Source organism: Sinocyclocheilus anshuiensis, unplaced genomic scaffold, assembly GCF_001515605.1.
Source record: "Sinocyclocheilus anshuiensis isolate Anshui unplaced genomic scaffold, SAMN03320099.WGS_v1.1 scaffold500, whole genome shotgun sequence".
NCBI classification, from domain to species: domain Eukaryota; kingdom Metazoa; phylum Chordata; class Actinopteri; order Cypriniformes; family Cyprinidae; genus Sinocyclocheilus; species Sinocyclocheilus anshuiensis.
The window spans coordinates 36,297-48,145 of record NW_015557073.1 but is presented as its reverse complement, the minus strand read 5'-3'; the positions used below and the strand labels follow the sequence as shown (position 1 = coordinate 48,145).

General features: G+C 43.5%; 1 protein-coding gene across 4 annotated transcripts in view; it reads left to right on the top strand.

Annotated features, from left to right (window-relative positions):
- LOC107676745 (serine/threonine-protein phosphatase 2B catalytic subunit alpha isoform) overlaps positions 1 to 11,849 on the top strand; it is a 188,798-nt gene that overhangs the window by 155,229 nt on the left and 21,720 nt on the right. For 3 of the 4 annotated variants that reach the window (XM_016471409.1, XM_016471408.1, XM_016471410.1), the window contains exons 11-12: positions 2,206 to 2,232; positions 4,016 to 4,100. In XM_016471409.1, coding sequence (XP_016326895.1) covers positions 2,206 to 2,232; positions 4,016 to 4,100 — 112 coding nt within the window. The remainder of the gene's footprint in view (positions 1 to 2,205; positions 2,233 to 4,015; positions 4,101 to 11,849) is intronic. The other variant, XM_016471411.1, reaches the window with a different exon arrangement.

Genomic DNA, 11,849 nt, shown 5'->3' with positions numbered 1-11,849 from the left:
TGCAAAATCCATCTATGGATTTTGTTTATAGTGATTTCATTTGATTGTTAATAGCCAACATGCTTTTTTATTCAGATTGAATTTATTACATTTAAGAATCTGACATAAGAGGACACAGATTTGACAATACATTTTCACAATAATATTTCATAATAATCTTTGTTTTTTTCTGCTCAGTGTTATTTCAGGGTTTTGATATCTCAACTGAGACATCACATCCTGTTTATTGTATTATTAATATTACATCTAAACTTTGACTAGGCTAGACATGTTGCCTATTAATTGTATACAGTATATGAACCTGAAAGCATATTTTAATTGTTGTGTATTTTGTGTTACTCCATAATAATGTTCTAGTTGAGGGCAGTTGTAGTATAGGTATGGGGCCCAAACATAACCTCAAGCCCAGGGGCCCCCGGCCCCGTAAGTCCTGCCCTGGTCATAAACATATTATGCGGCCCCTCACTTGATGTGGCCCTCAAGTTTGCCCACCCCTGTGTTAGACGGTAATAGACTCACCCATACACATCAGCAGGAAACGACATCTCTCTCCATATGGAGTGCCTTTCAGTTTTGCTAACAGCTTTTATGTCAAATTTTAAGATATAAAACATATGAAATGCAATAGGACAAATGGTAAAACAGGAACAGAATTTGATAATATTTAGTATGTAATAAGCACATAAAGTGGGAACCAAATATCTGCGATCAAAAGTGATACTGTTTTTAATTAAAATTGTATTTATAGATTTTATTTTATTTATTAAACAAACACACAGGCACTGCTTTCAGCAATGCTTGCTCTGCATTGCCTCTGTCCTCTAATGGCATCACCAGAAAGAGGATGAACCTAGATTTTGCCACGATTTCCACCTCTCACCTCTGTATGATGTCAGCCGACATGCATACTCTGATTATTACCTTCAATAAGAGTGCACAATTTTCTTTTAAAATAAAGTACCCCATAACAAATAATTATTAAAAAATAAAATAAAATAAATACAATTAATAATCTGGTGTAACAACACATCCCTGCTACATTAGCTCATGTGTAAAGAGTTATATAATGCTTTGCTAACAACTTATTTTCCATAAATAGTTCTCACTTTAGATTAGGTCACGGTAAATGTCATTAAAATGTCGTTCTCCATAGGCGTAATGGATTTATACTGTACAAACTGTATATTCTATCCCCTAACCCTAAACCTTCCATCAAAGGGGTAAGGGGATAGAAAATACAGTTTGTACAGTATAAAAACTATTATGTCTATAAAGAGTCCCTATACACTGTGTGTGTGTGTGTGTGTGTGTGTGTGTGTGTGTGTGAGAAAGAGAGAGAGAGAGAGAGAGAGAGTGTGTGTGTGTGAGTGTGTCCTAATGTATTTGTAAACATTTTAAGGTACACTGAATATGAATGCAATTAATATTCAATAAAGTTTTGTTTATTGCACCTAATTAATGACACTTTTTCCATTTTCTGTGAAGCAAGAACTGAATAACTTTTGTAACTTTAATTTTAAATATTTTTAATTAAATATAAAAATTTTCCCTAGCATATGCTATGATAAATCTGAACATTTGTGTAAAATAATGGAGCATTATTATTATTGTTTAATTAGCTTGTAGTAAAGATTGTTAATTGGGAATAAGGAGTGAATCTCCTTATTCCCAATTAACAATCTTTACTACAAGCTAATTAAACAATAATAATTGTGTTAATTACAGGGACAATGAATGAATAATTTTATTTATTTATTTATTTAGTTAGTTCGTTTTTGGCGTTATTTTTTTAAACACATGCACACACAAATAAATTGTCAGTTGACAAATAATTGATGGACCAGTTCAAGCTTTGTTAGAGCACATACATATAAACACTAACAATCTCATCATGCTCTGATGGTACACTCTCACTCTCTCTGAAAGTTTTTTTTTTTTCATCCATTTATTTTTTTTCCCCATTACTGTTTATCACTCATTTTGTCCATATCTCTCCCTCTCAAATATTACTTCTGTTGCTTAATCTAATGAATCTCTTTCTCTTTTTTCAAAGTTCTGTGAGGCATTTCTTCCCTTTTATTTTTTTGATGGATGTGCTTTTTTGCCACATTTTGCCACTCTTTTTCTCTACCTGTCATTCTTCAGCCATCCACTGATCATTCTTCTGTTCTTTTTCTGTTTCTTCTGGGGGTGTATCTTGAGAAGGACAGCTAATATATGGGCCCAAGAAAGGTACAGTCTCCTACAGTTCAATGCAGTGTGCAGCCATGCCTCTTGTTTGTACCTTTTTCCAGTGGGTTTAATGAGCTAACACCAAAGAATCACTAATAAACTTGCTTACCATATCCATAGTTACTAAATCTTATGTTACATGCATCCTGATCAGCATAACTAGATGAATTATTGACATTCAATACTTTATACTTTTCAAAGGCCATTGCTAGTTGTATGTGATTTGCTTGCAGTGTTTGAAAAGTCACAAATTGTATTTACTAAGTGGATGAGTATACCACTGATCAGGCAGACCACTAACATTGTTCTCAAATGACAACATTGCAGTTTTTAAATAAATTGTACATGTGACTATACGAGTATGTAGAGCACTTCATAAATTGTTTTGCAGTTTTCATAACCTCAATAGTGCCTTCATCTTTTAGGGCATCTCTCACACCAATTTACTTCACATTGTCCTCCCCTCCATTTTCCTTTTTCTTTTTTTTTCCCTCCTCTGTATAAATTCAGTGACCCCAAGAAGTATTTAAACTATGGATGTGAAAAATGACATATTTTCAAAAAAGTATTAAAGAAGCCATGGATAATTGGGTGGTCAGACACGGTTTTAGGAGACCTTTACAGAAATTCTCTTATGTAAAAAAAAATAATAATAATAGCTGGGCAGAGCTCAGAAGAGTGTAGCAGAGCGCAGGGGTCTCAAGATTTTTTAGCAGAACTCTTATTAACTTGACACAGTAAAGCTAAAAAATTGTTGTAACACAACAGCCTAAGATTTATAAAGTGCCACATTCAAAGCATTAGATGAAATATCAAACCAAGTGCCTTTATTTTATATGAATTAATAAGACTGTACATTTTATATACTAGTATTATTAGTAATATAATACAAATTTGGTTTTATGGTATGTATTTTTTCTTTTAGTAAAAATACTCATTGTTGATGTGGTGAACCACACAACTTAGAAACTGAGAAACAACTTAATAAATCCAGTTAAAATCACTTTGAGACCAGCTGGTTAACAGTGATATAAAAAAGTAACAATTTCTGAGAAAATGTGTTGTGTTATTTGTTTGCAAATGCTGCATGATTTGATTGTGTGTGTGTGTGTGAGAGAGAGAGAGAGAGAGAGAGAGAGAGAGAGAGACAGCAGTCAAATAGTTTGAATAGACACTTAAGTGTCCAAAAACATTTTAGGTCAAACACAAAAAAAATCTCTGGGCTGCAAACTATTCATAAGCAAGATCTTGTACAGGTATTGTTATTTACTCATCTCAGTGTTGTCTATAATTTTACCTTGAGGAACTAGACATAATCTCAATTAAAACCAACAAGGTTCTTCTCTTTATCATCTGTATTGGATGGCACTATGATTAACCTCACCATATCCATGACTGTAAAGCTCGATAGCAGGCTAACAAATGCTTAGCATGCATTTCAGTCCTGAGGTGTGGAGACGTGGGCCACTGTGAGGAACTCTATTGATCTGCCCTTAGTGTGCTGAGACAGCATGTTCTGCCAACTGAGTTTCCCTTACAGTCAACAGTCTGGGTAATTATACTCCTACGGAAGTGTTCACCCAGTGTAGTCATTTGTCTTTCTGGACATTAAAGTCAGAATGTAATTATGGCTGGTGAACGTTTAAAGTTGTGAGGTTTAGAGATGAATTGGCCACATTTTAATGAAGTTGCTCTCCAAACATATTTGTAAGGCTTGTTGTTTTTGTTTGTATACTATGATACAACACTGACACCCAAATATATGCATGTGTGTGTCACGCAGGTGCCACGGCTTCTGCACGCAAGGAGGTAATCCGAAACAAGATCCGTGCCATTGGAAAGATGGCTCGGGTTTTCTCAGTTCTTCGGTAAGATGACTTTGTGTACATGTGCAAAATGAACACATGCCAAGTGTCAAATGGAAGTAGAATTGTGCTAGATTAGATAGTTAGCCAGTAGATGGTAACCTTATAAGGAACTGCAGTATTATACATGGTTTAAACTGAATTGTAAGAACAATAGTCTGACTCTTGCTTATGTAAGTCAAAGACATGCAAACCATTTACTAAAGAAAACATCTGTCACAACTTATATCATTGTGAAAGCTTTGAGTCGCCTTTTCTACTCTGACAAGCAGGTACGATTGTCGCATTTCAACCCAGTTACACTGAACTTTGAAATTGATGGTAAATCAGCCATTACCCTTAACTTATTTTAAACAAATGTTGCAAATATGTTTGAGAGATAAGCATAGTATGTTTTTTATGGTTAATCGATGTTAATAATGTAATAATTATAAAATAATTATTTAGGACATAATTATTCTTAACTGCCCAATTCATAAAAATAGTTATGAAAATAGGGAAAATATTGGTAATTCTCACCTTGTGCTCAAAGTTTGGGCAATGATTGCAGAAGGTCTAACCTCAAAAGTAAAAATATTTCAGCACAGCTGAAACTCAAATCGGATCCAAAAATTCTGCATATGGTCAGAAATCCTTTGGAAATAAATGACTAAATATATTTGTTGGATACAGAGGAAAAGGTAGCTTTATTATCATATATTTATGGTTGTTTTTCCCAGAACTTCATGTTGCGACACATTTCTCTTAAATACATACATACACTCATACATACATACATATATAAATACATAAAGAAAGAAGCAAAGCAAATAAATAAGCAAGCCACAAAAACAAATAATCAGCTAAATAATTCCTTTGTACCTCGGCCAAAAATTAATTTTTCTGATATAAAACACTATATATAATATATAAATAGTGCTGTCAAAAATAGTGTGTTAATGCAGGCGATTACTTTTTCCAGTTTAACAGCATTCAAAATATTTAACACAGTTAACGTGGGGCAGGGCCCACTCACAACTGCTGCTTCTGTCTCTTTTTCTTGACAAGAATTGCATTTACTTAGACGCAGAATGTCTTTACAACAAACAGGAGGCTTTTCAGACGTGCAGTCCAACTTCACCTCAGCGCCAGGTGCTAGTCAAATGAATGTGGAAATGGTACAGGTGATGAGACAGCTTCAGTACATCAGTGAACTGCAGTCAGATGAGATTTTGTTAGGCCGTATGTCAGTAAAAACTAGTTCCCTTTCGACACTACACTCGTACTGTGTCTTGCTAGTTAATGAAGTTGCTCTCCAAACATATTTGTAAGGCTTGTTGTTTTTGTTTGTATACTATGATACAACACTGACACCCAAATATATGCATGTGTGTGTCACGCAGGTGCCACGGCTTCTGCACGCAAGGAGGTAATCCGAAACAAGATCCGTGCCATTGGAAAGATGGCTCGGGTTTTCTCAGTTCTTCGGTAAGATGACTTTGTGTACATGTGCAAAATGAACACATGCCAAGTGTCAAATGGAAGTAGAATTGTGCTAGATTAGATAGTTAGCCAGTAGATGGTAACCTTATAAGGAACTGCAGTATTATACATGGTTTAAACTGAATTGTAAGAACAATAGTCTGACTCTTGCTTATGTAAGTCAAAGACATGCAAACCATTTACTAAAGAAAACATCTGTCACAACTTATATCATTGTGAAAGCTTTGAGTCGCCTTTTCTACTCTGACAAGCAGGTACGATTGTCGCATTTCAACCCAGTTACACTGAACTTTGAAATTGATGGTAAATCAGCCATTACCCTTAACTTATTTTAAACAAATGTTGCAAATATGTTTGAGAGATAAGCATAGTATGTTTTTTATGGTTAATCGATGTTAATAATGTAATAATTATAAAATAATTATTTAGGACATAATTATTCTTAACTGCCCAATTCATAAAAATAGTTATGAAAATAGGGAAAATATTGGTAATTCTCACCTTGTGCTCAAAGTTTGGGCAATGATTGCAGAAGGTCTAACCTCAAAAGTAAAAATATTTCAGCACAGCTGAAACTCAAATCGGATCCAAAAATTCTGCATATGGTCAGAAATCCTTTGGAAATAAATGACTAAATATATTTGTTGGATACAGAGGAAAAGGTAGCTTTATTATCATATATTTATGGTTGTTTTTCCCAGAACTTCATGTTGCGACACATTTCTCTTAAATACATACATACACTCATACATACATACATATATAAATACATAAAGAAAGAAGCAAAGCAAATAAATAAGCAAGCCACAAAAACAAATAATCAGCTAAATAATTCCTTTGTACCTCGGCCAAAAATTAATTTTTCTGATATAAAACACTATATATAATATATAAATAGTGCTGTCAAAAATAGTGTGTTAATGCAGGCGATTACTTTTTCCAGTTTAACAGCATTCAAAATATTTAACACAGTTAACGTGGGGCAGGGCCCACTCACAACTGCTGCTTCTGTCTCTTTTTCTTGACAAGAATTGCATTTACTTAGACGCAGAATGTCTTTACAACAAACAGGAGGCTTTTCAGACGTGCAGTCCAACTTCACCTCAGCGCCAGGTGCTAGTCAAATGAATGTGGAAATGGTACAGGTGATGAGACAGCTTCAGTACATCAGTGAACTGCAGTCAGATGAGATTTTGTTAGGCCGTATGTCAGTAAAAACTAGTTCCCTTTCGACACTACACTCGTACTGTGTCTTGCTAGACGCATATGGGAAAAAAGCCTTTTTTCTCCTGAACTGAAGCCTTTATACATTCACGCAGTGAAACTGCATGGCCATTGGTTCGTGCAGTGTATTAAAAACGAACCAATGGCTAGGCAGCGGAGCTGCACGAGCCTATGGCGACGAAGCCCGCCAAAGCCTGCCAAAGCCCGCCAGAATGGGCGGGGCATCTGGCTATATAAGCGGGCGTTCGCCACAGGATTCTCAGATTTCTTCTCCTTCAGCGATGACTCTACGTCTTCAAGCTGATCCGAAGCTCACTCGCCATTGACACGCCTTCGCAGCTGGAATTGGGACCTCTCAGCACGGCTGACCTGCTTCTCCGCCGCTTCAGCGACGCAGCAGTTCCGGTCCGTATCCCCTGCCGCCATCCGGCGATACTAAAAGAGCTCCTAAAAGAGCTTGGCGTTGTTGCAAATGCCACGCCGTTACTGTAGGTCGTGCAGGTCTCCCCTGCATGCCGATGATGGCCACACGGAGTGCGTTGGGAGATCGATGGCCAGCCTTGTGGTGCTCTAGCGCCATTTGTGGCTGACGCTGACAGAGATTAAGGACGCGGATAAGATCACCTTCCTCGATGCTCCAGTCTCTCCCAAAGGTCTTTTCGGCCCGGCGGTCGAAGGATTTGCTGAGCGCTTCACGGAGTCACAGAAATCGTCCCAGGCTATGCGATATTTCCTGCATAAGTGCCACACGGAGTGCGTTTCCTGCTTGGGGAAATCCCATGCGGAAGCTGCGCTCACGGGAGCTATTTGTTCCCATTGCGAGAACTTCACTCTCCCCTCTCTCCACTCGAGGGCTCAGCAGAGGGCTCGAGCGACCGTCTGCGAGCGAGCCCACGTCGGCCCAGATCCCGCATGCCTCGCACGGAGAGAGTATTCTCCCGTCCTTTTCTCCCAGTCTGATCAGCGTCCCTCTGCTGGTGCGAGCGACCTGATCTCATTTGGGGGAAGTGAGGACGAACTGCTTGATGACAGCATGTCATTGGCAGCATCGGATGCAGAGGAGCTGTTGGGCTCGGTGAATGACCCCACCCCCTCGCCATCGTCCGCGCCAAGTGACACCAAAGACGGGATGGATTCTGAGCTTCTCCGTATCCACTCCAAAACGGTTGAAGAGCTGAGTTTAGAGTGGTCTCCGCCAGAGGAGCCCTCTCGCAGCCATCTGGATGAGTGGTTCCTGCCGGGGCGCCTCCAGGCCCCTTGTCAGCGTTCCTCTCCGTTTTTCCCGGAGGTCCATGACGAGCTCACCAGATCATGGCACGCTCCCTACTCCGCCCGCCTCCGTACTGCTTCTTCATCCTCCCTCACTTCCATGAATGGTGCTGAAGAAAAAGGGTACGATAAACCACCTGCCCTAGATGAGTCAGTGGCCATGCACCCGCGACCCTCAGGGATCTGAGGAGCGCAACCGACCTGGCTCTGCGCATCACCATGACCACCGCCCAGGCGATCGGGAGATCGATGGCCAGCCTTGTGATGCTCGAGCACCATTTGTGGCTGACGCTGACAGAGATCAAGGACATGGATAAGATCCCCTTCCTCGATGCTCCAGTCTCTCCCAAAGGTCTTTTCGGCCCGGCGGTCGAAGGATTCGCTGAGCGCTTCACGGAGTCACAGAAATCGTCCCAGGCTATGCGATATTTCCTGCATAAGTGCCACACGGAGTGCGTTTCCTGCTTGGGGAAATCCCATGCGGAAGCTGCGCTCACGGGAGCTATTTGTTCCCATTGCGAGAACTTCACTCTCCCCTCTCTCCACTCGAGGGCTCAGCAGAGGGCTCGAGCGACCGGCTGCGAGTGAGCCCACGTCGGCCCAGATCCCAAATGCCTCACACAGAGAGAGTATTCTCCCGTCCTTTTCTCCCAGTCTGATCAGCGTCCCTTTGCTGGTGCCAGCGACCTGATCTCATTTGGGGGAAGTGAGGATGAGCTGCTTGATGACAGCATGTCATTGGCAGCATCGGATGCAGAGGAGCTGTTGGGCTCGGTGAATGACCCCACCCCCTCGCCATCGTCCGCGCCAAGTGACACCAAAGACGGGATGGATTCTGAGCTTCTCCGTATCCACTCCAAAACGGTTGAAGAGCTGAGTTTAGAGTGGTCTCCGCCAGAGGAGCCCTCTCGCAGCCATCTGGATGAGTGGTTCCTGCCGGGGCGCCTCCAGGCCCCTTGTCAGCGTTCCTCTCCGTTTTTCCCGGAGGTCCATGACGAGCTCACCAGATCATGGCACGCTCCCTACTCCGCCCGCCTCCGTACTGCTTCTTCATCCTCCCTCACTTCCATCAATGGCACTGAAGAAAAAGGGTACGATAAACCACCTCCCCTAGATGAGTCAGTGGCCACGCACCTCTACCCGCCCACGGCCATCGGCTGGAGAGCAAAGCCCGCTCACCCGTCCAAGCCGTGTAGGACCACTTCAGCTCTCGCTGGACGCGCCTACACTTCAGCTGGACAGGCGGCTTCGGCGCTTCATTCAATGGCGGTCCTCCAGGTCTTCCAGGCCAAGATCCTCGCATCCTCCGATGAGTCTGGCCTGGACCCCGCGACCCTCAGGGATCTGAGGAGCGCAACCGACCTGGCTCTGCGCACCACCAAGACCACCACCCAGGCGATCGGGAGATCGATGGCCAGCCTTGTGGTGCTCGAGCGCCATTTGTGGCTGACGCTGACAGAGATCAAGGACATGGATAAGATCCCCTTCCTCGATGCTCCAGTCTCTCCCAAAGGTCTTTTCGGCCCGGCGGTCGAAGGATTCGCTGAGCGCTTCACGGAGTCACAGAAATCGTCCCAGGCTATGCGATATTTCCTGCATAACGCTCCAGCTCCACTGCTGCCTCTGCTCGCCCTAAGTCTGCGTTGACTCAGCAGCCCGCAAAACCAGCACCTGCCGCCCCCGCCGTTCAGCCCGCTAAAGCGCAGCAGATGCGGGGACGCTCTCGCTCGGCCAAACGCTACCCTCTTCCTAAGCACCAGGGATCCCGACCCAAGATTGCGTTGAACCCGGCACCTCAGGCGTCAGACTGACCTGGCTCTACGCGCCACCATGACCACCGCCCAGGCGATCGGGAGATCAATGGCCAGCCTTGTGGTGCTCGAGCACCATTTGTGGCTGACGCTGACAGAGATCAAGGACACGGATAAGATCCCCTTCCTCGATGCTCCAGTCTCTCCCAAAGGTCTTTTCGGCCCGGCGGTCGAAGGATTTGCTGAGCGCTTCACGGAGTCACAGAAATCGTCCCAGGCTATGCGATATTTCCTGCATAACGCTCCAGCTCCACTGCTGCCTCTGCTCGCCCTAAGTCTGCGTTGACTCAGCAGCCCGCAAAACCAGCACCTGCCGCCCCCGCCGTTCAGCCCGCTAAAGCGCAGCAGATGCGGGGACGCTCTCGCTCGGCCAAACGCTACCCTCTTCCTAAGCGCCAGGGACCCCGACCCAAGATTGCGTTGGACCCGGCGCCTCAGGCATAATCCTGATCTGCGAGACGGGAAGAGGACAGGGTCAGATCTCGTTACGGCCGGACCGCCCCTCAAGCAGCCTCTCTTAGACCTCTTGACACCCCGTTCAACTCCGGGTATAGAGGGAAATGTGTTTTGTGCAAACAACGGGTCCGTTCATGCGCCCAAGCTTTCAACCGATGTGATAGCGTAAAAAATAAAACACAAACATTTTCAAAAAGAGAGCAAACTTTCTCTTCCATTACTCATAAGTGTTCTGCCCCCATTCGGCCAGTCACCCGAGTTAATTCAACCCCTCGCCCCCTTCACATCCAGATAGCCCCCCGTCACAGGCGATTCTTGAGATTCGCCTTCGAGGGAGTGGCTTATCAATACAAGGTAGTTACGCCGGAACGGGCTCTGGCCATACGGAGGCTGGCGACCCCCTTCGAGATTGGTACTACTCGCCCTCAAAGTATTTCAAAGGATGCTGGGTCTCATGGCGGCGGCATCGCCAGCGCTAGAGTTGGGTCTGCTGTGTTTGTGCCCCCTCCAAAAAAACAAGATGGCGCCGATGATGATGGCGGTCTCCGTGGCGTGCTCTGCAGTTGTTTTTGGGTTTTTGTTAGTTTGTCCTGTCTTTAGTTATATCCCTGCAATCAGTTTCACCAGAGACGAATTGCTGGACATTCGGAAGTACACACCACCTGATATTTCACCGGTTTTCGATTATTCTGATGTTTTGCTGGACAATGTAGTCGGGGACAATAGTAGTTGGCGGAGCAGCTGCGCTGATCAAGCGCTTCAGGATGCGCAGACGGGGGAAGCGAGCCGGCGCCCTCGTGAAGCTCAGGCAGCGCGGATTTCGAACGCCGTTGCCTAGCATCCATCTTGCGAACCTCCGTTCTCTACCCAACAAAATGGACGAACTCCTTCTGCTCTCCCGGACAAATAAGGATTTCTCACACTCTGCTGCTCTGTGTTTCACGGAAACCTGGCTGAATGACGCCATACCGGACAGCGCATTGAGTCTGCCGGGCTTTCAGCTGTTTAGAGTGGGGGACTTTAATAAAGCAAATCTCTCCCGTGAACTGCCAAAAAACAGACAGCACATCACATGTCCCACCAGAGACAGTAATATATTGGATAACTGTTACACCACAATAAAGAATGCATATCACTCTGTCCCACAAGCAGCTTTGGGTCTACAAGCTTGTTTTGACCTCACTGATTGGAGTGTTTTTGAAGCTGCTGCCACCGATCTGGACGAGCTCACAGAGACTGTAACATCTTATATCAGTGTCTGTGAAGACATGTGCATTCCTACCAGGACTCGTCTAACTTACAACAACGACAAACCATAGTTCACTGCAAAACTCAGACAGCTTCGTCAGGCCAAAAAAGATGCTTACAGGAAGGGGGACAACGTCTTGTATAAACAGGCCAAATACACACTGGAAAAGGAGATCAGAGTGGCAAAGAGGAATTATTCTGAAAAACTAAGGACTCAGTTCACTTCCAGCGACTCAGCATCAGTGTGGAAAAGTCTGAAAGA